At 41.4% G+C, this 27,685-nt stretch overlaps 2 protein-coding genes across 2 annotated transcripts; one reads left to right on the top strand and one right to left on the bottom strand.

Annotated features, from left to right (window-relative positions):
- Positions 1-203: 203 nt before the first annotated feature.
- phf5a (PHD finger protein 5A) lies at positions 204-10,308 on the bottom strand. Its single transcript, XM_023993337.2, has 4 exons — positions 10,049-10,308; positions 9,631-9,654; positions 2,163-2,329; positions 204-394 (listed from the first exon to the last, which is right to left on the bottom strand). Exons 1-4 carry the CDS (start codon positions 10,098-10,100, stop codon positions 305-307), a joined length of 333 nt encoding a protein of 110 aa, XP_023849105.1. The 5' UTR covers positions 10,101-10,308; the 3' UTR covers positions 204-304.
- A 186-nt stretch (positions 10,309-10,494) lies between these two features.
- On the top strand, positions 10,495-27,249 carry LOC111967901 (aconitate hydratase, mitochondrial). Its single transcript, XM_023993336.2, has 17 exons — positions 10,495-10,594; positions 11,825-11,967; positions 12,159-12,417; positions 13,986-14,078; positions 14,306-14,464; positions 14,597-14,747; positions 14,998-15,102; positions 15,341-15,432; positions 15,518-15,623; positions 15,840-15,997; positions 16,261-16,334; positions 22,187-22,298; positions 22,419-22,700; positions 22,872-23,063; positions 23,347-23,479; positions 25,005-25,126; positions 25,302-27,249. The coding sequence occupies exons 1-17, from the start codon at positions 10,559-10,561 to the stop codon at positions 25,431-25,433; spliced, it is 2,349 nt and encodes a 782-aa protein (XP_023849104.1). The 5' UTR covers positions 10,495-10,558; the 3' UTR covers positions 25,434-27,249.
- The last annotated feature ends 436 nt before the right edge of the window (positions 27,250-27,685 follow it).

Raw genomic sequence — 27,685 nt, forward strand, 5'->3', positions numbered from 1 at the left:
GATGCTGATTAGATTTGCGAGTGGGGATAGAACACTGAATCACACCTTAAATCCACTGTTGAGTCAGGTGAGAGTTGTTAGTCAATCCTTCCTGCTGGACATTCCCCGTTCATGATATAAAATAAGAATTTTAATGTCTAACGCTCAATTCAGAAGTGTGAACACTAGATCATTACCCCTATAACTAAATGGAAATACATACATTGCACTAATATAAAAGCTTTATTGTATTGTCAAAACATGTTTACAAAAAGAAAAGTAAAAACAACAAAACTGAAGCAAAGCATGTTGGACTGTCCTGTCTTCACCTCTTCTTGAAGCCATACTTCTTCCGTTCATAAAACAGGTCCGTTTTTGAGCTGCCCAGGTTCACAATCTTGGGGCATCCGTCTCGCTGTAGGGTCAAACCAAGAAGTGTAGAGAGAGTAGCAACTGGTTAGAGCAGGTATAAACCAGAGACTGTGTGAAAAAAAATAGCTTAACGGGTAGTACATATTGGGAAGATTTTATGACAAGCCGAACATGTTCTGAGCCCAGAAAGTATTCACACCCCTTGACTATTTCCACATTTTGTTGCATTACAGCCATAATTAAACATTTAGTGAAATTGAGTCATCACTGGCCAACACACAATACCCCATACTGTCAAAGTGGAATGTTTTTTTTTTTATGTTTACAAATTAATAAAAAAATAAAGCTGAAATGTCTGGAGTCAATAAGTATTCAACCCCTTTGTCATGGCAAGCCTAAATAAGCAAATTTTTACTCCTGAACTTAACAAGTTGCATGAACTCACACATTAAATGTGAAATAATAGTTACATGATTTTTAATGACTACCTCATCTCTGTACCCCACCCCACACATTGATCTGTAAGGTCCCTCAGTCCAGCAGTGATTTTCAAAAATATAAGACCAGGGACGTTTTCCAATGCTTCAAATGGCAGTTATTGGTAGAGGGYWAAAAAAAAAAAATGAATTTAACTAGGCAAGTCAGTTAAGAACAAATTCTTATTTACAATGACGGCCTACACTGGCCAAACTCGGACGACGCTGGGCTAATTATGCACCGCCCTATGGGACTCCCAACCACGGCCGGTTGTGATACAGTCTGGATTCAAACCAAGTTGGCTGTAGGTACGCCTCTAGAACTGAGATGCAGTGTCTTAGACCACTGTGCCACTTGGGCAATGAAATTATACAATGTATCAACATTGCCCGCTGCTTCAATTGAACAAAATGTACAAATCTAATAACAGAAGACTCATCAGGGTCTGCATCCCCACTAACCATCGCAAATTTAAAAAAAAAAAAAAAAAACTTTTTTTTTTTAAACGGACAGAGGAATAGACATGTGAGGAGCGGACGGGGAGAAGCAGATGAGTGAGGGCTGGTAGGGATGCGGCTACATCTGATATGTGAATGAAAGTGAAGTGGATATTATTGAACCTGCATACAATAGACTAGTGGCTGTTGATTAAATTCAACTAAATTCAACTGACTTTATAAACATTGCCTACACCTGAAACCCCACCTCTTTAAGGAATACCTAGGATAGGATAAAGTAATCCTTCTAACCCCCCCCCCCCCCCCTTAAAAGAGTTGGATATCATAAGGTGAATGCACCAATTTGTAAGTCGCTCTGGATAAGAGCGTCTGCTAAATGACTTAAATGTAAATGTAAATAACAGGCGCCAGCACATTCTTTAGATCGGTCTGGCAGAAAAAGTTGCTAGTATCATATGAAACGGTACTAGGGTATTCTAAAATGTTGGTATCATGGTGTTTTGGTACCGGTATACCTGTGCAACACTATTAGAAAGCATGCCCACTTTGACAGACAGGAATCTTTATAATCCCTTTCCATGGGAAAATGTGGATATGCTTTCCTCTAATATTTATGGTACACTATTGTCTTCTGACAGGTGGTATTACTCCTATGCGATGCTCATCCCTCAACCGACAGAATCGTTGCTGGAATTAAGAAATAAATATTAGGTTGAGCTTGTAAAATAAGTACCTGCACACACTGTTGAATTATCCCATATAGTTTATTCCAATGTAGTTTATATTAACTATACAGGAGCATTCAACAGTGTGCAGATCTTCCTACTCCTTTTACAATCTGAGTGTGATAAAGGGGTGAGAGGGTAGGACACCTACATCTTTCTCCTGGATGGTGCACTCCTTGCAGTAGTAAGCATCAGACACCCCGGGACCTCCACAGATGACACAGCGCCCCTGGTACGACCCGTAATTGCATTCGTCACAGATGCGCACCAGAGTGCACGGCCTCACATACGAATCACAGATCACACACTTTCCATCGCCTGGGAGAGTGGGGAAAGAGGGATGAGTGTGTTAATGCAATTTTGAACTGAGCCATGCACATAAACAAAGCCATCAAAGTGTTGAAAATATATAACCGTTCAGAAGTTTGGGGTCACTTAGAAAGGTCATTGTTTTTTAAAGAAAKTCAACTTTTCCCATTAAAAAAACATCAAATTGATCAGAAATACAGTGTAGACATTGTTAATGTTGTAAATGGATATTGTAGCTGTTAACAGATTTTTCATGGCACAGAGCCCCATTATCAGCAACCATCACTCCTGTGTTCCAATGGCAAGTTGTGTTAGCTAATCCACGTTTATCATTTTAAAAGGCTAATTGATCATTAGAAAACCCCTTTGCAATTATGTTAGCACAGCTGAAAACCGTTGTGCTGATTGATTAAAGAAGCAATAAAACTGGCCTTCTTTAGACTAGTTGAGTATCTGGAGCATCAGCATTTGTGGATTCGATTACAGGCTCCAAATGACCAGAAACAAAGAACTGTCTCCTGAAACTCATCAGTCGATTCTTGTTCTAAGAAATGAAGGCTATTCCATGCGAGAAATTGCCAAGAAACTGAAGATCTCGAACAACGCTGAGTACTACTACCACCTTCACAGAACAGCACAAACTGGCTCTAACCACAGTAGAAAGAGTGGGAGGCCCCGGTGCACAACTGAGCAAGAGGACAAGTACATTAGAGTGTTTAGTTTGAGAAAAAGACTCCTTACAAGTCCTCAACTGGCAGCTTCATTAAATAGTACCCYCAAAACAGTCTCAATGTCAACAGTGAAGGCGACTCCGGGATGCTGGCCTAGGCAGAGTGCAAAGAAAAAGCCATATCTAAGACTGGCCAATAAAAATAAAAAATTAAGATGGGCAAATTAACACAGACACTGGAACTCTGCCTAGAAGGCCATCATCCCGGAGTCGCCGCTACACTGTTGAAGTTGGATTAGCTAACACAACGTGCCATTGGAACACAGGAGTGATGATTGCTGATAAATGGGCCTCTGTACACCTATGTAAATATTCCATTTAAAAAATTTGCCGTTTCCAGCTACAATAGTCATTTACAACATTAACAATGTCTACATTGTATTTCTGATACTTTTGATTGTAAAAATGGACAAAAAGTAGCTTTTCTTTCAAAAACAAGGACATTTCTAAGTGACCCCAACTTTTGAACGGTAGTATATATATATATATAACTGCAGGGTGTATGGGGTTAATCTGAGGAAGTGGAGAAAAAAGTATTAACTACACAGTTTGGGAGAGGGGGACATTGACTTCTGTCTATTGGGTCATTCCATAGGAGTTCAATACCTCTCTGACTGCACGAAACCTTCCATACATGTTAGCCTGAAGTAGTCTAAAAATGACTTTTTAGACCTGAATGTCAAAACATCCAGGAGATCAAGATGCTCAAAGTTGACCTGTTTTGCATACCCCACCCTACCATCACAAAGTCTTCGTCGCTGAAAAATATAAAACGGTTGATTTTGATATAATATGAAAACTTACAAACAGGGTTGTTTGTCAAACTTGTATGTTTTTGTCACTCCCTTTAAACATTGATGATATTAAAACGCGTAAACTCAATGTTTTTTGTTGTTCATACATGTAAAAATAGGGTCTAAGCTACATCATCTGTGGTATTTGTGTTGTGCCTGCCATCGTTTGAGACACAGCATACTCTTGAATACAGGGTGGGTGTCATGCTTTGGCTGATAAATGTACTAAAATGTGAATTAAGTTGAAATTTCTACTTTCAAATGGTACCACAAAGATGGTTGAGGTCCACTCATTAAATAATGCTGATTTGAGTGGGAATAGATGTCAACTTGAATGGGAATGTCTATTCTGACGGTGGGTGGGCCATCTTACTGGTAGTAATTAGGGGTTGAAACCAATTGTTATTCTCTGTATTTCTTTTCCCCTTGACATGGTCAAATAACTCAAGCATAGATTGGTAACTTTTTTACAGAAACTAGAGGCCATGAGTAACTTTGTCAAAAATAATGGCACCAGTTCGCCTATAGTTGGCACTGTTATAAGCAGTCTCACTTAAACCCTAATATCCATCACCCTGTTTGACAGAGACTTGAAACGTAATTTGTACGTGTCTTTCCTCATGCTCAACAGATTTGCCTTAAGGATTCACAATGTCCACCAGGATAGATTTTCCTCCATCTTGGACATTTTGGAAAACTTCTCATGAACCATAATTTAAATAACACAAAATAGGCCATGGTACATCTCTTAGTTTGAGAAAAGTGAAGGGATTGGTTAAGAGATGGCCGAGTTATGGATAAATCAGGAAATGCAATAATCCTCTCCACAATGGCCTATCAACTTACCATGTTAAGTTTGACATCGATATCTTAAAGTGGCAATCAGCAGTTGAACAAAGCGTTCTCCCCACCAGTTTTGGTAAAAAGCTGAGGGATGGGGCTGCAGAAATGTATAGACCGAGCTATGGAAGCAATGATTGACCATCCATGATATTAAAATTAAAGTCCAACCACGTTGAGGCTATTTAGTGTTTGTTTACATTTTCTGTAAATGTTTGTTTACAAACATTGGAGTAAAACAAGATTATATTTTGGGTTCTGATGGGTTACGACAGTTGAACTAAGCTCATGAGGCATTTAATCAGTTATAAAGGATGAATGGGTACTTATCATTAATTTATAAATCCAGGAAAAGGAAAATATTAACAATTCACTTTGACTATGTAACGCTAATGCTTAAAATAATAAAAACCTACTTCTCATGGACCTAGTCAGAATCACTCCATATTTGTTTTTGGGACTCATCAAAATAGTCCTTAAAGAGTTTGAGAAAATAACATTGATGCATTCAAAGATGGCCACACTACACCAGTAGATGCACATTAGCACATACGCTAAAATGTTAAAAACACTTCATCTTCTTCTCATGAACTATAGGACCAAATGACACAAAATTCAGAATGTAGGCCCATGGTACATCTTAACTTGGTTTGAGAAAAGCTAAGGGATTGTTCAAAATGCCTGAGTTACTGACAAATAAAGAAATTTTGCGTGTCCATTTAAACCAATGTAAATCCACTTCACAGTTGGCAATCAACTTTAAACTTGACATCCCTAAGATGAACCACACTGAATTTGGTATTGATATCTAAAAAAAAACAAGGAAACTATTAGCAACTCATTCTTTGCATTTGTAATGCTAATGCTCAAAATCATCTTCTCAATGAACCATACTTCAGATTCACTCTAGATTTTGCATTTAGACTCATTATATCAGTCTAATCTTTTTGAGAAAGAATTGTTACTGCACTCAATTATGGCCACACTGTACCTATAGATGCCTGTTAGCACATATGCTAATGATAATAATACCTTTTAAATCTTCTGCATTCAAAATCAGCCACGCTACACCACTAGATGGCACCCTATCACACCAGGGCTATAAGAACTGAACCAATGGACATTGGACAATGAAATGTGGCATGTAAACCTCATACGTCCTTAGAAGCTGTGTGAATATAAAGTCACTGCAACCTTAGATGGCTGCCCCAGACCAGTTGGTGGTCAGTGGCATCATAGGATACTAGCGCAAAAACTATTGATCAAGTGGACTTTGTCTCATGCAAATTAATGTTAGATTTAAATTATGTAGATAAACAATGTGAAATGTCATGAATATAATTCATAAATCTTAACACAAACCATTAGTTTATACCAATTCTGGGGTTAATTTGACTAAGTAATGACCTTAAGAATGATTACCTGCTGCATTCAAAGATAACCAACCTACCAGTAGGATGTATTCATGGATACCAAGGGAAGGCAAGCTTCCCCCCAAAATTGACGACAAATAATTTATCTTTCATATCTCGGTTTCATACATTTCCTTCAATTCGCAAGAGGCTGAATGTATCTCACCAGTAAAAGCAACCGAGCAAACAAAACAGTGCCCCTCAGTCTGTGTAGCGTATCTATCTGATGCTGTATGGTCAGAAAGAGTATGACATTGTTGCCGCCCGTAGCATTGAACGCAAGGGAAGCCAGCGAGCATTAGCCCACCCCTTCCCCCCCAAAATCTAAAATAATAGCCAATCAGCATTGAGCTAAACCGAGTGAGCTCAGCTGTGAATAGTCCTGAGGCACCCCCAAAAAAGAACATCAAGGGAAGCCAGTTTGAATTTGGCTTCACACCAATCAGCATCACAAGCCAAACGTAATTATTGACCAATTTTTTTAAATGATTGTTGCATCTCATTGTATTGTTGTTCTCCGGGGGCTAGCTAGCTAAAAATCGTCCCATTGCTAAATTAGCCATGGATGGTGAATAGGATTTGGACTTGTGGCTTTACTTAATTCTCCGTACTGGCCAATGATTATAACGGCGATTCTGATCCAACCATACATTCATGCATTGTGCCCCTGGCCTGAGAGAATGGAAGTTCAACATGTAGCTAGATGTAGTAGGCTAATGTTAACTAGCTTCCCTGGCGCATCATTGCCCATTAAACGAAGTTAGGCTAGCAAATCAAGTATTTTAGCAAGGTAGCCTAGGACAACACAAACTAAAAACGTGAGTCATAGACCATTTAGGCAAAATGAAATCACAGAAATCAGTACCATGGACAGCCACGTCATATGTCGCTTACGTTGATTGGACTAAATAGTTTTTGTTATCAGTTAGTTGTCACTGTATTAGACTATGCATCGGTGATTAAATGAAGTTGAAATGGTGCTGGAATAGTGGAGGCAGCTCGTTTTCTTTGCGATTTACTTTAGAACCACGGAGTTAACGCAAGTTGTGTAGTAGTCCAAAAATGTTGTAAACATTACCTTGCTTGACCATGCTGTCGGTCATGTAATTGTTGTTACATGCAATATGTTTTGTGGACTTCACCGGACAGATGTTGCTCACCGGTTTTGTAATGAAACAAGTGTGTGGTTTAATTTATTCTGCCACTGTCTTCTTATTGTTATTGTCTCAGCCTTATGCCTATATAGCCCGGTGTCAAGGCATATGAACTAACAGGTTATAGAGCAAATACAATTATCACAACACATTGGTTGCAATATGGCTATTTTTGGGGGGGGGGGAATTGGCCTCCCCGATGGTTTTACCCACACACCGCTACTGCAACCTACAGCACTAGACTAAACTTCACTTACGTATTGAGAGATAAACATGGTAAAGCTTTTACTGATTGGGTAACCCGGTATTTCCCGCCAAAACCAGAGGTGTCATTCAAAAGCATTATAAAGCATATAAATATCTGGATTTGATTAGAGCGTTAAGCGGCATGAAAATTCAAACCCGATGCTACCTGAGCCGCCATATATCAAATACTGTAACGACCCTGGGTTTATAAGCCAGGGTCGTTTATGAGCATGCTTTTGCGGCACAGTCGATAGCGCGCCGGACCTCGGGCTAGAAGGTCGAGGGTTCGAGATCTGCCCCCTGCTGTTTCATTACAATACGTTTTATGAACCCTACATTAACAACATGTAATGAGCCCAAGCCCAAATGATTGTGCCATTATCCAATACATATATGATATAGGCACATTGCACATGACAGAAAAACCATTAACGCCCATAGATGTTGCTAGCTATAGGTGCTCTTGGGTAAATAAATTAAACTAGCTCCAGTAGGCAAATCTTTGAGAGTGAAACATATTACTGAATTGTACTATACTGTTTTATATGGACTGGAATTACACACATTGTTTAAACAATGATAAAGCTGAAGAAAACATGTGATTCTGGTGCAGCACACGRGGCCTACAAAGTTATAAGTATAGGCTAGCGAATTTGATTTTGAAATAATAGGGCCTCTTTGTATAACTATTAGGCTGACTCATATATACTGTACCTTCCATAATATTTCCTCAAATGTTAGCCTACCACCTTTTTCTCTCTATTGTTGCTTCATTCCTTCCTCGCTTTCAACAGTTAAATGAAATAAGTTGTCCTTYTCTTCATCATTCTAATGTCATCCTTTAATAATATAGGACTAGCTTTAGATGCAGAAGGCTTTCACTTCTCTTTACAAATATCAAATGGTTATGGGTCTGAATAAATAACTGCTGTACCCTACCGCGTTCACACTTCTTTCAAACTACCTGTGAGTTCTATTGSGCTGCTGTATTTAACATTCAGCAACAAAGAGCTTGCGTCCCTCTTCGAATAGTGTATTGGTATAAGAAATGCAAAAAATTTAAATGTCCAGCAAGCTATTCTAGTCTAGCTATTCCTGCATGGGACTCCAAGGGCTAATGAGCGGTTTTTGAGGAGAGGCCAGCGGAGCACAGGTGCTTGTGTATTGCACAAGTGACAGAGGCTATAAGTTAGAAGCTTATTAAGATGGCGAGGAACCTCCTCGCGCAGTACAAAACATGATTTAATATTTTCCTGAGTTCTCTGGTTTTTGTAGAACCACCTGCAACTGGACACGGACATTTAACCTTTCCCGAGTTGAGAACGAAGAAGGTATCGCCAAGAGCAGGTTAGTTTAAAAATCTATGGTGATGTTTTGTATAAGCTAAGCTGTATCCTCGAGTATGGAAACACAGTTGTCACATATCTTGCGTAACAAACTATAGCTAGGTAGGGTATGTAAAATGGGGTCAACATTGAGCACCTCTATCTCCTGAATGCCAAAAAGTCACCTTCTGACCACTTCGGCCAACCATGTACGAAAGGTTTTATTTAGCCCAATATTTGACTAAATGAGCCTGACGTTACTCATTAYTGCAAGGACCTTATATGTTGTTTAAAGGTCGAATTGGCTCTGGAAGCCAAACCATCCAAATACACCATCTAAACGTGAATCGATTCTCAATTGTGATACGGCTCTACTTTCATATCAAATCAAAATAATTTCACAAATGCAAAATACACACTGTTTTAAGACAGCTGCAGCRTACAGTCTTTTTCGGTGACAAAACGTTTGTGGCGTTTGTCTTCCATTTACACACAGGTGTTCGGAGATGCAGATAGCTAACGTTAATTAGCACAGGTAGTGCACCGTCTTCAATCTGCTTTCCTTAAACAAGCGCTGTAACATGGAAATATGTCTGCTTGGGAACCCTAAACCTATAAAAAGGTATCAATTAAACCTTTTATTTATTGCCAATATGAAAGATAAAGCCCTTATGCTTTCAAAACCGTACCGCAAGCGATATGTGTTAATGTTCAAACCGAGCGTCGCGGCCCTTAACAGCCCCCGAGACATGACCCTATTTGAGACAGACATAGATGTAAAGTTGTGAACGTTTTATATTGAAACTTACATTTCTCGCACAATCTTCCAATAGCTGAAAAGTAAACAGAAATCAGTTATTGAACATGATTGTATAGTAACTTAGCCAACAAATAATTGTTTCATGAAGCTGGCTACGCGAGTAACGTTATGTAATCAATAACAAAGTTGAGTAAATTTAGCTTCAATATAGCTAACTATAACGTTAGAAGGCAAGTCAAAGGGTTGACGAAGAAGCAATTTATGGTAACGTTAACTAGCTAAATGAATGAACAACATGTGCTAACTGCCCCTAATAGCATGTTAGTTACTGTACTAGCTTAGCTAGCTAGCCACTATCAACAAAAGGCTTGAGCACAGCAATAACCCATTCACAGCACGGATAATTGCTGACAAGAAGTTAGTACTAATACAATCATATGCAGTAAAAAATAAAACGAACAGCTTACCGACACCGGCTTGTTTTCTACAAAAGATCAAATCTGGATGATGTTTAGCCATTGTCGTCGAACGCAGGACATGCAATGGCTATGTTGAACTTTGACCCTTTCTTCTTTTCTTTTGGTTTAGTTTCTTTTTCGGATCATATTATTTTAGATTATTTCACGTTAGTTAAAATATTATAGTTATGGATATGTTAGTGAATTAATCTGGCTAAATTCAAAGGGAGAATAATAAATATGAACTGCACATAATTCATCCCGGGGTCCTTGCAGCTAGGTATACAAAATATTAGATACAAAATAGAAGGATTTAATGTTTGGCATTCATGTCGCATATTAGTTAAGAAAATATATTATATATACATTTCTGATTTCAAAATTAGAGTAGGACACAGAAAAGCTATATTTCTAATACAACTTTACACGTGCGTTCTATTTTCCTGCAAAGACACGCGACCTAGACGGCTACAAAACCTGACGTCACCTCTGCTCGACACATCTTTGTCAGTGAACAAAATGGCGATATACTGTCTTACCGTTGCCCGGCTCCAGGTAGGTGACAGTTTTTCACACATTTTATCACATTTATGTACCATCGATGTGTGAGAGTTCACTTTCAAATATAAGTGAATGCACTTTGTATGTGGACCTGATGTCTATATATGATGTTTGTTTGAGAGAGTACGATCAGTCTTGCCGACTACCCAGGTCATCTTGTCCTGAGTCAAAGCTTCGTCATGAACTCAAGTTTGTCATTTCCACACAAATATGGCTTTTTAAAGCCATTTGTAATGTTGAAAATTGGATGAAGGTGCCCTAATGTAAGATGTCTTGCGCTCTATATGTCATTTCAACCGAGGACACGTTTGTTGGTCGCAAGGTTAACGCAAGGTTAGTGCGCATAGCAACCGCACAAGGCGCTGGCAAGCACGACGCAGTATGTTTGGTGAAAACACGGTTAGACTAGAGTCCGGAGAGAGGGGTGTCATTAGAAAGCAGTTTGTCATACGAGACCTTTCTGGTCTATTTTTTTTWTTTTTTTTTTATCTCAAGTCAAAATGGATTTATTGGCGTTATGCTAAGATGTTTTTATTTTATTTTTTATCTGATCTCTAGAGCTGTTTGATGTTCATAGGTCTGGTTTCCTCCCCATACCTTTGAGTGACAGTACCTCCTTGGTGACACGGAAAGAAAACAATACCTGTTTATTGCTGTATGTCTCAGCTGTATGTCTTAGCTGTCAGTTGTATGCCTGGGTTCAGGGATTTTAATTGAAGGACTCATTTAGTGCTGATTAGTGACTAAACATAAAAAAAATCCAGATAACGTTCTGTCTTTGTATTTGACGTTGGCATGCTGGCAAACACATTCATATATTCTCGAATGCTTGTTAACCTCACATTGTGCCAATGATCTCATCTGGTTCCATACAATGGAAGTTCTTAAAGCCATCCAATTCCACTGCTCCCATCTAGAGGCACGGGAAGAGCTGTTTCACCTTGAGCTAGAATGAGTCTTTATGTGCTCAACAAGAAAATGTTTACGTTTTTATTGGCAACTCCCAGCCACATAGTGCTCTCTATACACACACACACACATAACTTTGTAATAAACCCACCCTTCCCTTTTTATGATTTATTTCATTGTGGGTACAGGCACACTTTTTCATCCAAGTTGTTTACTCATGGGCTATAGTACAGCAACCAAATACTTATRTAACTCTAGGCCCAAATTATTTTTATGTTCACTTTTTTAAATTATTATTATTATCTCTGTCCCCAGCTTGCCCTGGGCCAGGGTGTGCGGCGCATGCACGTGTCTGCAGCCTTCAATGCCAAGGCCAAAGTGTCAATGAGCCGCTTTGAGCCCAGCAACTACGTCAACTATGAGAAGCTCAATGAGAATGTCAACATTGTGCGCAAGAGGTCAGTATGCCTCTCTGTTTACACTAGAACATGTGCCTGTTTCACTATGTTTACAGTGAGATGGGTGGCAGGCCTGTTCTAGTGTGGTGCCATTCTGTTTCTTACTTAGCCAACTTCAATGTCAGCTGTACAATTAGAGCTACTTGTAGCCCTTAACAGTAACTCTGCACACTCTCTGCCCTCCCTTTCAGACTCAACCGTCCCCTCACCCTCTCAGAAAAGATTGTCTACGGCCATCTGGATGACCCTGTGGGGCAGGACATTGCCAGGGGCCGTACATACCTGCGTCTGCGGCCGGACCGCGTGGCCATGCAGGACGCCACAGCCCAGATGGCCATGCTGCAGTTCATCAGCAGTGGCCTGCCCCAGGTGGCTGTGCCCTCCACCATCCACTGTGATCATCTGATCGAGGCCCAGATTGGAGGAGCCAAGGACCTGGCGAGGGCAAAGGTGAGAGGTCAGGGGCAGGCCTCYAATTTCCCGGTGACAGCAACGGCCGTCTCCCCCCTTTGTGGCCATAATGCCCCCTAAAAAAATCCATGCCTCGCGGCCAAAGTGGCTYAATATAATAATCTCCCGGCTGCCAATCGCTGTACTCCTAAGCACCTCACTCACATGGCTCTCTCATATCTCAATTCTTATTGGCCAATGTCCATCAAGTCATCTGGTCCTTATCACAGGCCTCGCAGCTCTGAAGTAGGCTACAAGTGAAGACCCACACATTGGGGATGCAACGGTGTGTGTCATTCTTATTTAATGTTGAGGCACACATTGAATAAGTTAGAACTGTCCACATTTACTTTTCCTCAGTCAACAAGATGCATAACATTTAGCAAAAGCAATAGACTATGTCAATCTACTATCCTCCCGTAGTACGAAAATATACCTTTTCTATTGCTCAGCTTGTTTTGTACGATAAATAAATATTCCAAACAGAATCTGGAACAGTTGTGGGATGATAGATCCCAAATTCATAAAAAAAAAAAAAACRTTTAAAAGCAGTTGGGCTGGTGCAACAGATCAGATTTTTTTGCTTAATATGTTGATAAACTGTTATTTCTTCACAGTATACGTGCACAAGACAGTAGGCTATATGTGCGACTCTTCCAAAATGCAATTAGCGGGAAAATGTGGCAAATGAAAATATCCTTTAGAAAGAGGGAAGATATTAAGCTACAGCTAGGATTGTGTCTGGCTGCTGGACAATGGAAGTTGAACWTGAGAGAAATAGCCTACTGGTTTCAATGATATGAGGAAGGGTTTATAAAATAATTCCCTCAACATTCCTATGGCCAGAATTTGACTAGGCTATTTTGAAGTAAGGTAAGACATGCCTCATAAAATAAAAAGTCCAGGTTTGAAACATTTTATGGTTAAATGGCTTCAAAATGCTGACTGACTCCGCTCAGATTGCAAGGTGGGTGACGTTGTGGTGCGCAACAGGCACTGGCCTATCTTGAGTATGTTGACAGAATCAAGCCTATAGGCGATAATATTAATTATCCTACATTATATTTTTCATTCAAGTTTGGCTACATTTTCTGGTYCCTCATGTTGGTGTCGACATGAGATGCTGTAGCCAATATGCATAGCCTATCACCTACACTTTGACATAGCTAATTATTTTAGTACTTTTTTCTTAACCAAAAAACACCAGCTTTTATGTTTTCAAATGCATTTATTGTCTCTTTTGGTTAATGTCCTTGGTGACCTAGCAGGTTGGGCACCTCTGCAAGGCCAAATGACCTTGCCCCTAAAATCATGATATTTCAGTCCTGGTCAGGGGGATGGAGGCAGGTAGCCTAGCTGTTAATGGCTTTGGGCTAGTAACGGAAAGGTCGCTGGTTCAAATACCGAGCTGGCTAGGTGAGCGATGCACTTAACCCTAATTGTTCATGTAAGTCACACTGGATAAGAGCGTCTGCTCAATGACTAAAATGTAAAATCATCAGTCCTGGGGGATGGACTAGGGAATAAAGTACCAGTAATAATATTTGTCCTTTTCTCTTGGTCCTTAGGATATTAATGCGGAGGTGTATAACTTCCTGGCCAGTGCTGGAGCTAAATATGGAGTGGGCTTCTGGAAACCAGGCTCTGGCATAATCCATCAGGTACAGTAACAAGGCTAATCTGAAATTACACTTTTGAAGGCACTATTTTTCCTAGTGTTGATTTATGGTAATGCATTCACTTGATTATAGAATTACATTCCAATAAATTGTTTATGAATGTATGTCCAGAATTTCATTATGTTAACGTAATGTTAACAAGATATTGCACATTTATAATGAAGAGCTATGTTTGCAGTGGTAAGTACCATATTTGACTACCATTTCAGATCATCCTGGAGAACTATGCCTACCCAGGGGTGTTGCTGATTGGCACAGACTCTCACACACCCAATGGTGGTGGACTGGGCTCCATCTGCATTGGAGTGGGAGGGGCTGATGCTGTTGATGTCATGGCTGGCATCCCCTGGGAGCTCAAGTGTCCCAATGTAAGTGTGATTCCCAGTTTATATTTAACACAAACCTTATTCCTGAAGTCCCAGTAATATAGTACAGTGGTATAATGCATTTCTACAACTGATACTACATAAACATCACTTAACCATGTTCTCCAACGTCAGGTTATTGGAGTGAAGCTGACAGGCAAGCTGTCAGGATGGACATCCCCCAAGGATGTGATCCTTAAGGTTGCTGGGATTCTGACCGTAAAGGGAGGTACTGGAGCCATTGTGGAGTACCACGGACCTGGGGTGGACTCCATCTCCTGCACAGGTCAGAGAGAGGGAGGACTTGGTTACCTCTGCAGTCTACTGCACACTTCATAGGGGTTATGTAGTCAATAAGACAGTTCATAATCTATCTAGGATGGTGACCAGCTGATCTCTGGTCTAATATACTGTACTTCTGTTTTTTTTGTGCTCCTCACACCATATATAATCATCAAGTGTTTACTATCAAGCCACATTGGGATTTTGTGTTGTAGAAATGCCTATAGTAACCTACAGACCATTGTGGGTTTTAGGAATGGCCACTATCTGCAACATGGGGGCTGAGATTGGAGCCACTACCTCTGTGTTCCCCTACAACCACCGCATGAAGACCTACTTGGAGAAGACTGGCCGTGGAGGTCAGTCAGTTCATGTCGTCAAACACGTCTATGTGTGTGATGTGCAATGATCTCTGGTTATATCCTGAATATGTTTGTGGAAGTCCTGGGAATGCGTCTCAAATGGCACCCTATTCCCTATATAATACACTATAAGGGGAATAGGGTGCCATTTTGGACACTCCCCTGAAAGGGTTGTCATTTCTTTTTAAAGAGCTGTTTGATCCATTTATCTGACCCGTTGCCCTCCCTATCTCAGACATTGCTGCCCTGGCTGACGATTACGCTGATCTGCTGGTTCCTGACGCGGGCTGTGAGTATGACTCAATGGTCGAGATCAACCTAGATGAGGTGAGTGCCCTCCCCTGCTCTTTCTCTCTCTCACACACCTCCACGCACCCAACCTAACCATGCTACTTTTCTTTGTCCCTCCTAGCTGAAGCCCCACATCAATGGGCCCTTCACCCCTGACCTGGCCCACTCCATGGCAGACATTGGGGCCACGGCAGTGAAAAATGGCTGGCCCCTGCAGGTCAAAGTGGGTCAGTGCAGCCTTCAGATCCTTTTGACCTCACAGCTGGCCACTGGCTCTCTCAACCATGTCTCTGTTTAGAGCTATTTTTGTGCTATTGCTGTGCTATTACTATATTATTAACTATACATCTGGCTTTAGCCTTGTATACTGATTTATAGATGTTCTACTGAGAAAGTAGACATGCAGCAGGTGGCTCCTTAAGCTCTCTGTCCCCTCCCCTCAGGTCTGATTGGCAGCTGCACCAACTCCAGTTATGAGGACATGGGCCGCTCTGCCTCCGTGGCCAAACAGGCCCTGGACAAAGGTCTGAAGTGCAAGGCTGCGTTCACCATCACCCCCGGGTCTGAACAGATCCGCGCTACAATCGAGCGAGATGGATATGTGAGTCCCTGGGCACGGGCAGATGTCTAGTATAGGGGAAGGGGATATGATCAGGGATGTCTTGGGTGCTGGTCAACAGGATAACTGTTGTAAAATATTGTTAACATCCTTGACTCTTAGGAGGATGTCAACTTTGGCACAACTCTGCTCTAGTTTTAAGGGCATCATATGTAGTCAATTTGTAATTGGAGCCTTGGATGTTGATATCTTCAGCAGGAACTACTTCTACTAGCTGCTCCTAATTGAAGCTGTATGTTCTGTAGACAAAGATCCTTGGTGATGTTGGTGGAATGGTCCTGGCCAACGCCTGTGGACCCTGCATTGGACAGTGGGACAGGTAATAATTAGTTGACTTACTCATTTATGTTAAGAGCTGTTAGGGTGATCTTATTACTGGCAGTCATGAGTCATGACAGCAGTAAAATTCAATGTGACAGTTGAGTCACGGTAATCTCCTGTTATGCACTCTGGACATGCATTAGTAGTACGATCATCAGGTTGCTAATGGCCTGGTACTCAGGGCTCTACTGTCCTTCAAACCACTCTGACATCAATGCAAATATAATCGCAAATTGCATGAAAACGGAATACGCTTTTAAAACTCACCTCACTGTGATTGATCAATTTGAAGAAAGAAGTTCAACAGATTGCAACTTAGTGGAAAACAGTTGTGGATGTCTCAAAGCCTAACACAATGAAATGGACAGCGTTTTTCTAAGGTGATGATTAATTCAAAACAGCCATATGCTGTAAGCATAGGCCTATATTTGAGCCCAAGAACACTGAATTAAAATAATGATTGTGTCTTTATACAATACATGGCTTACCGCATAATATACATGACAGGAAAAGATGTGTATATAAAAATATATATATAGGCTGACAATACCTTTTAGCTACTATCTCCTTCATTCCTTTCTCCAGTGTGCAGAGAGAGGGGCTGTCAACAGTTTAATCAAATGTTTCGTTGTGAAAATATGTTACTGTTCACTTTCCCAAATTAAGCACTGGGTATCTGCAGGAACCGGTTTGGGTGGAATTTCACCTGTCGTGCAGCGAAATTACTCAAGTAGCCTATCCAACAGAGTGAAAAACATACCTGCAGGAAAGTGGCATCTTCGCTATTCCAGTATATACGGATGACATGTCTTTTTTTATTTTTTATCTTGCCAATTTAATAATGGGCCGTTCTAAATCAAAACTAATTTTACATGAGTAAAGACTAGATTAAATGGAMWATAGTCTGATGGGTGAAAATATGAGGAAACGGCATGTGCAGCCTGAGGCAAGGTAGTGGCAGCTTTTTTTTTCTTTTTCTCGACTTTCTCAAATCATCAATGCCGATAGTCGCATCATGTACAGTGTATTCGGAAAGTATTCAGACCCCTTGATTTTCCCCCCACATTTTGTTACATTACAGCCTTATTCTAAAATGGATTAAATAAAACCAATTCCTSAATCTACACACAATACGCCATAATGACCAGGAGACATCTGTTTTTTAGAAATGTTTGCAAMTTTATAAAAAAGATACCTTATTTACATAAGTATTCAGACCCTTTGCTATGAGGCTTGACATTGCGCTCCGGTGCATCCTATTTCCATTGATGTTTCTACAATACAACTTGATTGGAATCCACCTGTGGTAAATTCAATTGATTGGACATGATTTGGAAAGGCACACAACTGTCTATAAGGCCCCACAGTTGACAGTGCATGTCAGAGCAAAAACCAAGCCATGAGGTCAAAGGAATTGTCCGTAGAGCTCCGAGACAGGACTGTCTCGAGGTGCAGATCTGGGGAAGAGTACCAAAAGAAATTCTGCCGCATTGAAGGTCCCCAAGAACAGTGACCTCCATTCTTCTTTAATGGATGAAGTTTGGGACTCCCCCTAGAGCTGTCCGCCCAGCCAAACTGAGCAATTGGGGGGAGAAGGGCCTTGGTCACTCTGACAGAGTTCAGCTTCAGAGTTCCTCTGTGGAGATGGTTGTCCTTCTGGAAGGTTCTCCCATCTTAGCAGCACTCCACTAATCAGGCCGTTATGGTAGAGTGGCCAGATGGAAGCCACCTCAGTAAAAGGCACATGAAAGCCCGCTTGGAGTTTACCAAAAGGCACCTAAAGGACTCTCAGACCATGAGAAACAAGATTCTCCAGTGTAACGAAACCAAGATTGAATTCTTTGGCCTGAATGCCAAGTGTCACGTCTGGAGGAAAGCTGGCACCGCTCATTACCTGGCCAATACCATCCTTCCGGTGAAACATGGTGGTGGCAGCATCATGCTGTGGGGATGTTTTTCAGGGGCAGGGACTGGGAGACTAGTCAGGATCGAGGGGAACGAAGAACAGAGCAAAGCACAGGGGATGCCTGATGACAACCTGCTRAGAACCTCAGACTGGGGTGAAGGATCACCTTCCAACAGAACAACAACCCTAAGCACACAGCTAAGACATCGCAGGAGTAGCTTCGGGACAAGTCTCTGAATGTACTCGAGTGGCCCAGCCAGAGCCCGGATTTGAACCRGATCGAACATCTCTGGAGAGACCTGAACATAGCTGTGCAGTGGCTCTCCCCATCCAACCTGACAGAGCTTGAGAGGATCTGCAGAGAAGAATGGGAGAAACTTCAAAATACAGGTGTGCCAAGCTTGTAGCATCATACCTGTCACGTTCTGACCTTTTATTTCCTTTGTTTTTGTCTTTAGTTAGTTGGTCAGGGCGTGAGCTGGGTGGGTGTAGTCTATGTTCTGTGTTTCTATGTTTAGGTTTGTCATTTGGCCTGATATGGTTCTCAATCAGAGGCAGGTGTTTTTCATTGTCTCTGATTGGGAACCATATTTAGGTAGCCTGTTTTCACTGTTGGTTTGTGGGTGTTTGTTTCCTGTGTCAGTGTTTGTGCCACACGGGACTGTTTTCGGTTAGGATTACTTTGTTATTTTGTATTTGTGTCATGTTCAGTTGTTTCTATTAAAACATGGACACTTACCACGCTGCGTCTTGGTCCGATCCCTGCTACACCTCCTCTTCAGACGAAGAGGAGGAAATCTGCAGTTACAATACCCAAGAAGAGTCGAGGCTGTAATCGCTACCAAAAGTGCTTCAACAAAGTACTTCAAGGGTCTGAATACTTATATAAATGTTATATTTTAGTTTTGTATTTAATACATTTGCAAAAATTTCTACAAACCTGTTTTTGCTTTGTCATGGGGTATTATGTGACAATTTAATCCATTTTAGAATTATGCTGTAAAGTAACAGTGGAAAAAGTCAAGGGGTCTGAATACTTTCCGAATACACTGCTTCTTTTGATTTCTAAGGTTTGTATCCATTCACAACTAAAGTAGCAATTAACTCTAAATCTAGCATACAGAACCATTTTCTAATGATCATTTTTACACTCAATATAGCCACTTATGCACATGCTCCTGAATGGGGAAAAATATCCTTTTTATTTTATTCAGCTAAGTTCAATTATATTCTTCTTACTGTAAAATAATGGCACAGAATTTATAAGCATATCTTGTCTGCAAAATGAACAATCCTACGACATGGTGCATAGCCAGATAACTTACAGTAGGCCAACACATATTCTGTTTTTCAGAAATACGTTATGATATGAAGAAAATGTATCTTTAGACCTGCCTAAAATTGATGGATATAGGGCGGACCCCATTTAGTCGATAGGCTTTTGGTCGACAGATTTCTTCAGTCATGCATATAGCAATAAAAAAAAATGTGTACAAGACACTTGTCTGATTCACACCTGTATGAGTGGACTAATCCATTGTGGAGGCCGTGGGGATGGCACGGTCCATCACTAAGACGTGCTACTGAAGTTGTATAGGGTTATTATATAAGAACAATGGTGCAACACGATAACGATGCACTTTCTCCCGCGTTAGATAGCGTTCGCTGTCCGCGGTTCTGAAACATCAGTGCGCTTTTGAATTGGCACCTTTTCCTAGACCATGTTGCTATGTGCATAATAGCAATGTTACCCAGCATATTGGTGGTGAGAACCAATGCGGAGGCAGCAGTGGAGTTAGAAGACGGCATGGTTTGCACAAGGTGCTTAAAGTACTTGAATTTGGCGCTCTGAAATTCAAGTACTGGAAGGCCTTAAATCAGACATTTTCTGAGTTGGTACTTTAAAATTAAAACCGAAAATGATCACATGTTTATGAAAAATATTTGTAATGTATTGGTCTAGCGAATCCACTTTCAGGCAGACTACAGAGTTTGCTTTTCTCAGGTGTTTCACCCACACTGCCACTGAGCAAGGCAGTTACATAACTGACTTAGGTGCCTGCCGAACCTCACACCGATAGCTAAAATGCCGGGAAAATGTAGATGCCTCTTTTTTATTCTGTAATGAAGGCTTTACACTTTGTTGTTAGGGTATTGTTTATTTTGTGTTGTTCGAAATTGTCTCAAAATATTTATAATAACCCATTTCTTGGTCTTATTGTTATTATAATGTTCATAATAATACCTGTCATTAACATTAGTAGGCTTAGTATAGCAGCCTTAACCACCATCGAGCTGTAGGCCTAACACGGAACCCAAACCGGCTGCACGCGTGCCCTATCGTGCATAAATATATTTTGTCCCCCTACACCAAACACGATCACGACACACAGGTTAAAATAGCAAAACAAACTCTGAACCAATGACATTAATTTGGGGACAGGTCGAAAAGCATTTAACATGTATGGCAATTTAGCTAGTTAGCTTGCACTTGCTAGCTAATTTGTCCTATTTAGCTAGCTTGCTGTTGCTAGCTAATTTGTCCTGGGATATATACATTCGAGTTATTTTACCTGAAATGCACAAGCTCCTCTACTCCGCCAATTAATCCACACATAAAACGGCCAACCGAATCGCTTCTAGTCATCTCTCCTCCTTCCATGCTTTTTCATCTTTGAACTTATATGGTGATTGGCATCTAAACGTTCATAGTATTACCACGACAACCGGCAAAACGGTTCGTCTTTCAATCACCCACGTGGGTATAACCAATAAGGAGATGGCATGTGGGTACCTGCTTCTATAAACCAATGTGGAGATGGCAGGACTTTCAGCGCGATCTGCGTTGAAAAAGTCTGGTACGCTTATTTATTTAGTGTTTACATTGTTCCAAACCATCAGACAAATTATACTGTAATCTAACAGCACCTGTTTGGTACACATGCACACAGCGCTTGCTCCTTACCTTTTTCTTGATCGCAAGTATTTTCCACAACTAGTCAAATTTATTCCACACATCTGACTTCCCTTTTCCCTCCTGAGGAAGCAGTAAACGTTCCCCCGTTTTCAAGTTTATTTGTCATGTCCTCTGCACCCATTTTGCGATGCATACATGTGTCACGTAACGAGAGGAACGGTTGCTGGAATAGGGCATGTTTTTCCTAAACAAATGAGGGATTCTGCAACAGAACTTTTGTCATGGCTGTTATTATTTTGCAGGTTTAGTAACACGGACAGCGCAGTAAACACTGATGTTATGTGCTGGTCGCTGCAGCAGGGAGGAGAGAGGGAGAGACAACGGGTGCTCGTCAGTCTCTCGATGTGTTTATTTATTTTTTAACACTGCGCAGGAAGTCTAAGCCCGCCCAGCACAATCAAATCTACTGCGGTCGGACTCCCTCATGTCTTTTTAATTATTTCATCAAACCGTGCACTCAAAGCATAAGACAAGCTCAGTGCATATAGTTGATTATGTTAAAACACATAGGATGTGTCTAAAAATGAAAAATACACGTTTTAAACATTTCTACCAATTTATTGGTAGAACAGATTACTCTCCTCACCCAATATTTTTTGTTTTGTTTAGGATAGTCCTAAAGGGATATATTGTGATGGTGTATATTCCATTGATTTTGTTCCAAAGGCCCAAGACCTGCATCAGTAGCTTTTGTGTGGAGGCCTGGAGATGCTAAACGTGTTTGTTAATTAACATCAATTACTGTGAGACCGGCAGACTTTTGCATGACAATAACCAACTGACTAAATTTCATGACTGCCACAGCCCTATTTATGTTCATTCTGTTATTCATTTAGACMTAAATGTGTCTTAAGATATTGGATGTGTTTTAAATAGCATCCCCGTAGAGCTTTGGTCAAAAGTAGTGCACTATATAGGGAATAGGGTGCCATTTGGGATACAGTGTTAAGTTGATGTTTCTGTTCAGGCGTGATGTGAAGAAGGGAGAGAAGAACACCATCGTCACATCTTACAACAGGAACTTCACCGCCAGGAATGACGCCAACCCAGCCACACACGCCTTTGTCGCCTCCCCTGAGGTACTTTTAGGACGCTAAATGCACCTTATTTTGTGACTTTCTCTTTTCTCACTCGCATATAAATATTATACACTTGCGCACACACACCTTGCCTCTCTCCCTTGTCCTCTGCTCCTCCAGATCGTCACAGCCCTGGCCATCGCAGGAACCCTGGATTTCAACCCCGAGGTTGATTACCTTACGGCCGCCAATGGAGAGAAGTTCAAGCTGAAGCCCCCCAGTGCAGACGAGCTGCCCAAGTTGGACTTTGACCCCGGTCAGGACACCTACCAGCACCCCCCTGCCGAGGGTGGCTCAAAACTGAGGGTGGACGTCAGCCCCACCAGCACCCGGCTGCAGCTGCTGGAGCCCTTTGACAAGTGGGCCGGAGGTGACCTGGAGGACCTGCAAATCCTCATCAAGGTCAGGGGTCAAAGGACAAACTGGGGTCTGTTCAGGAGGGTGCGACATTATAGAACGTACAGATAGAAATGTATTTTGTAACTGAAGACTCCTTTTAAAAATGTGATCCTTTCCAGTCAACCTTACTCTTCTTCTCCTTTTCCCATTCCACCATTCATGCTCTCTCTCCAGGTGAAGGGGAAATGCACCACAGACCACATCAGCGCCGCTGGTCCATGGCTCAAGTTCCGTGGTCACCTTGACAACATCTCCAACAACATGCTAATTGGAGCAGTCAACATCGAGAACGACGGCGTCAACAAGATCAAGAACCAGCTGACAGGAGAGTACGGCGGTGTGCCTGACGTCGCCCGCCATTACAAGGTAAGCGCCCCGGATGATGACCCTTGACCCCTAGCTCAAACCACATCCTCATTTGAGATCAACAAGTGTACTTTTCGCTCTAATTTCCCTTTGAAATTCTGTCTCGTTAAGATTCAGACCCTTTTATACATTTTTTCAAGAGGGATTGATATCGATTAGGCATTCCCTTAAACATTTGGCCATCAATGTAAGAAATGGAAATTGATTAGGGATTTTAATGGTTTCCCTTTTCTTTTTTTTCTCTTTTAAAAAAAAAACTCTCCTCACCTTCCTCCTCTCCCAGGCCAACGGTCTGTCGTGGGTGGTTGTGGGAGATGACAACTACGGTGAGGGATCCAGCAGAGAGCATGCAGCCCTYGAGCCCAGACACCTGGGAGGAAGATGCATCATCGTCAAGAGCTTTGCCAGGATCCACGGTAACTTACTACAAGATCCACGTAGGGCTGGGCGGTATACCGTATTTTACTATATACCGGTATTGATGCACGGACCGGTTTGGGTTTTTACTATACCTTCTGTAACGCTATTTGAATGTTTGTTAAATGGTCAATGCAACACAATGTTGATGACGATGATGTTTCCACTTTGATCTTAATATAAATCCACAAGCGTTCTATAATTACTATTTGTTTGCGTTTCTTACATCTGCAAACAGCTAGTTTGTATTTTCTCAGCAAGTTAAGCTAAATTGTGTTAGCCATTAATGCTAATCGCTAACTAGCTAATAAAAGTACTGAGTCAGAGCAAACGTAGCTAGCTAATACAGCCTGATACCAGTGCTGGTGGAGGCCTAAATCCGCATGTTTGTGCAACAGTATTTTCTAAATCAGAGGAATAGGCGAAGCATGAATATGTTGACTACATGAATAAAGATTTAATGTAGCCAAAGATTATGGGGTCCCCTAGGAAACACTGAACATCACTTTGGTTACTACCCTGTCACAATAACTAGTCGAAGGCATTTTCATTCGTTGTCATGTCAAACAACACTGTATTCAAAGTGACCACTATTATTTATATTCTAACTATAAAATAAACATTCTATTTCCATGATTCCAAAAGTTCACCCGTGTTTTGATCTAAATCGKAATTGCAACATTTGGTTAAAAATGAGGCCTAGGGGCCTCCCGGGTGGCGCAGTAGTCTAAGCTGTGCCACCAGAGATTCTGGGTTCGAGCCCAGGCTCTGTCACAGCCGGCCGTGACCGGGAGTTCCATGGCCCGACGCACAATTGGCCCAGCGTCGTCCGGGTTAGGGAGGGTTTGGCCAGGCAGGGATATCCTTGTCTCATCGTGCACTAGTGACTCCTGTGGCTTATGGTGTACGGTGGTTCCTCCGACACATTGGTGCGGCTGGCTTCCGGGTTGGATGTGCGTTGTCAAGAAGCAGTGCGGCTAGGTTGGGTTGTGTTTCGGAGGACGCATGGCTCTCGACCTTCGCCTCTCCCGAGTCCGTACGGGAGTTGCAGCGATGAGACAAGACTAACTACTACCAATTGGATACCACGAAATTGGGGAGAAAAAAGGGGTAAAAAAAAAGAGGTTTCTTTTCTTTTTTCATACTGTGGACATTTTCAAATGAGTGGAGAAATTGATGTAAATGCAGGAAATTGTTTTTGTTGAATTGAACAGTATAAAACGATCAGAATGGAGAAAGACCCATTGAAATAATTTAGAATAGGTGTTGCGCACTACTCATAAAGCAAATGTAGAACTTTTATTAATCAATAAAATAAACATTTTATTAATCAAATACGTTATTTTGGCCATATCGCCCAGCCCTAGATCCACGATAACTTACAACAGGATCCACGGTAACTTACGTACAGGCTAAAAGGAACAGTTTGTGTGTAAGCAGAACATTGCATCTACATTGCTTCCCTCGCCAACTTCTTTTTCAACATCCACCCAACTAACCTTTTTTCTTTCCTTCTCTCTACAGAGACGAATCTGAAGAAACAGGGAATGCTGCCCCTGACCTTCCAGAACCCCGCTGACTACGACAAGATCCGCCCAGACGACAAGATCTCCATCAAAGGACTTGCAACCTTCGCCCCAGGAAAGGTGAGTGGCACTTACACCAATCTGTAGGCTTTTGTTCCAGCCTATCATGAACTAATCATGGTCTAAATGAGACTGTCCAGGATCAGAATCGCCCACCTCCAGATTAGGGTCTGGGACTTTGTTTCCAGAAGGTTCACATGTCTGTATCTCTAATGGTGTATCCCTGCCCCTCCAGCCCCTGTCTACAGTAGTGAAGCACAGTGACGGCACCAAAGATGAGTTCCAGCTGAACCACACCTTCAACGAGACACAGATCGAATGGTTTCAGGCTGGCTCGGCCCTCAACAGAATGAAGGAGCTCCAGTAACTTGAGAGAGGGAAGAAGAGCTACGAAGACAGGGGGAGGGGTTGAGAGGACAAGGGACATGCTGTGTTTTAAAGATATGGGGTGTCTCAATAGTCTTGAATGGCTTCCTCCCTCTCCTTATGTTTATCACTGATCTGTAAGGTAAAAGTACTTTTTAATATGAGCTCCGTTTAACCAATCAGTGATGAGGGAGAGGAGGCGACTTAAGAGTTTTGAGACGTGGTAAAGAATAAAATATATGACGATTCCGGTCCAGTACAATCATCAACCACTGCATGTGACATCCACTGCCCTGCACTGTATATACAAGTCAAGCACAAACCACAGAACTTTTCATATGTAAGAAACGCATCAAACTTTGCAGTACAGATAGGAGTGCATACATACAGATGGGTACTACTGTAGAGTTGTTTTAAGGTACTGTGAGTTGCTGTGGTAGACAGAGAATTAACTGTCTGTCAGGCATGAATGTTGTCTCGCAGATACTGTATTCAAAGGGACACTTACCATTAAGTGTCATATGTACACACCAACACGCTCTACTTTGAGCGGAACAGTAACCTAATACGCTGCCAATTGCAGCGCCTCCTGTTATCAGTTCAAACCGATTGGTGAGGCTTGAAGTCTGTTTCAGTCAGTCCTGTAGTCGCTCACCTTGCCTCTGAGTTGCACCAGTCTAGCACTGTATCTGTTGCAGGCGGCACGATCTATCTGCGTTAGTGATCGAGTGTCTGCTTTGTCCTTTCTGCTCTATCCACACGCCGTACGATGTGTTTTGTTAATTTTGTTGTAGATTCTCCAAAATACAAAGAATAGAATACACATGCTGGTTAATACAAGGCGAATTGATTTTTCTATATGTGTATGTTACCTCCTTGTAACATCCCCCCACCACTGAATAATAATACAACACAGGTCAAAGCTTCAAATATTTTAGTGATTGTATTTTTTCTCTCTCAAAGCTTGGATGTGCATTGACATGTTTAATGCGGTCTCCTCATAGAGAACAGTGTTGATTGGACTACCAGACTCTTTTGCCCTGTCTTGTGTGTTTTTTTTATTTATTTTTTGCACTCTTATCTAATTTTACATGTTAGTGCCCAGAGTTTGTCTGAGTCAGGTAACTTGGCCAGGAAAAAAAATCCTTGTCTTTACCACTGAAGTGAACCTGGTGTCAAAGACACCTAAAGCACTCCCATTGCTTAGCAGTGTATGGGAACTCTCTCAAACATACTAGCTAACTCTGCATAGAAACATATCCGCAAGGAATTACACAGTTTATGAATTTTTCTGTATTTTTATAAAACACATTTGAACATCGAATCCCAACTGCATTAAAGTTGAGTGACGAAGTGCAGCAGCTTTCCGAGTCTGCTGTGCAATGGGAGAAATGGTACCATGGCCTCAATGTCTGTTCGATATAATTCCCTCACCCCCCCAGACAGGTCATGGCTAGAAAGGATCCAGCTTTTGTCAAATTAACATCAGATTTGACTTTTCGTAGCAGGTCCTGAGAATTAGGTTAGGAAAAGGGTTAGGGTTAGTTAAAATGAAGGGGGAAAAATATACTTTTGATTTTTAATTTGACAAAGCTGGATCCCTTCTAGCCTTGACCCCCTAGACAGGATACACACTCATGCCAAACAATCTCGATCTCTACTACTATCATCACCCCCCTCCTGTCTACAGTATGGAAAGTGTCTGGATCCATGTGTATTTAAATGTCTTCTTCGGTGTTCTTTTTTTCTGTATTGCAGAAATGAGTGCTATCCAGTTGCAATGGGTTGTAAAATAAACTGACATTTCAATGACTATAGACCACTGCCTCTGTGCCTCTGTGGGTTAAGTTGTGCTGTCTGGAGTAACTTTTCTATTCATTTTTTTCCTGTGTGAGGGAGGGAGAGAGACAACCCTCTAGGACAGTTTATTTTTTTGCACTATGTGATTATTGTGTTTGAGTATTTTCCATCTCTATGCAGCATGATAGACAGTTGGTCACACTTCTCCAAAGCCACTGAGCCGAGAGGGGTGTAATTGCAGACCGCAATTCGGGGTGTTTACTGGTATGGGCGTTTCTTAGTGTCAAGTTATACCCATTGATGCTATCCATTTGGACAGCTGACGAAGAAAGCTGCAGTCATTAGATTTTGACACTGTCTGTACATTTCCATATAGCAACCCCTATCTTTGTTCTCAACGTGTTCAATTAGATGCATTGCCTAACCAATTCTTTATTTGAAGGTGACAATTGG

The sequence above is a fragment of the Salvelinus sp. IW2-2015 genome, linkage group LG8, assembly GCF_002910315.2.
Source record: "Salvelinus sp. IW2-2015 linkage group LG8, ASM291031v2, whole genome shotgun sequence".
In the NCBI taxonomy this organism is placed as follows: Eukaryota; Metazoa; Chordata; class Actinopteri; order Salmoniformes; family Salmonidae; genus Salvelinus; species Salvelinus sp. IW2-2015.

Bases quoted from the DNA above. Each gene is read 5' to 3' on its own strand.
- phf5a (XM_023993337.2), bottom strand. From the start codon at position 10,100: ATGGCTAAACATCATCCAGATTTGATCTTTTGTAGAAAACAAGCCGGT. The intron at 2,330-9,630 runs GTAAGTTTCAAT...CCACTCTCCCAG, and splicing joins TGGAAGATTGTGCGAGAAAT to GCGATGGAAAGTGTGTGATC. The intron at 395-2,162 runs GTAGGTGTCCTA...TTGACCCTACAG, and splicing joins GCACCATCCAGGAGAAAGAT to CGAGACGGATGCCCCAAGAT.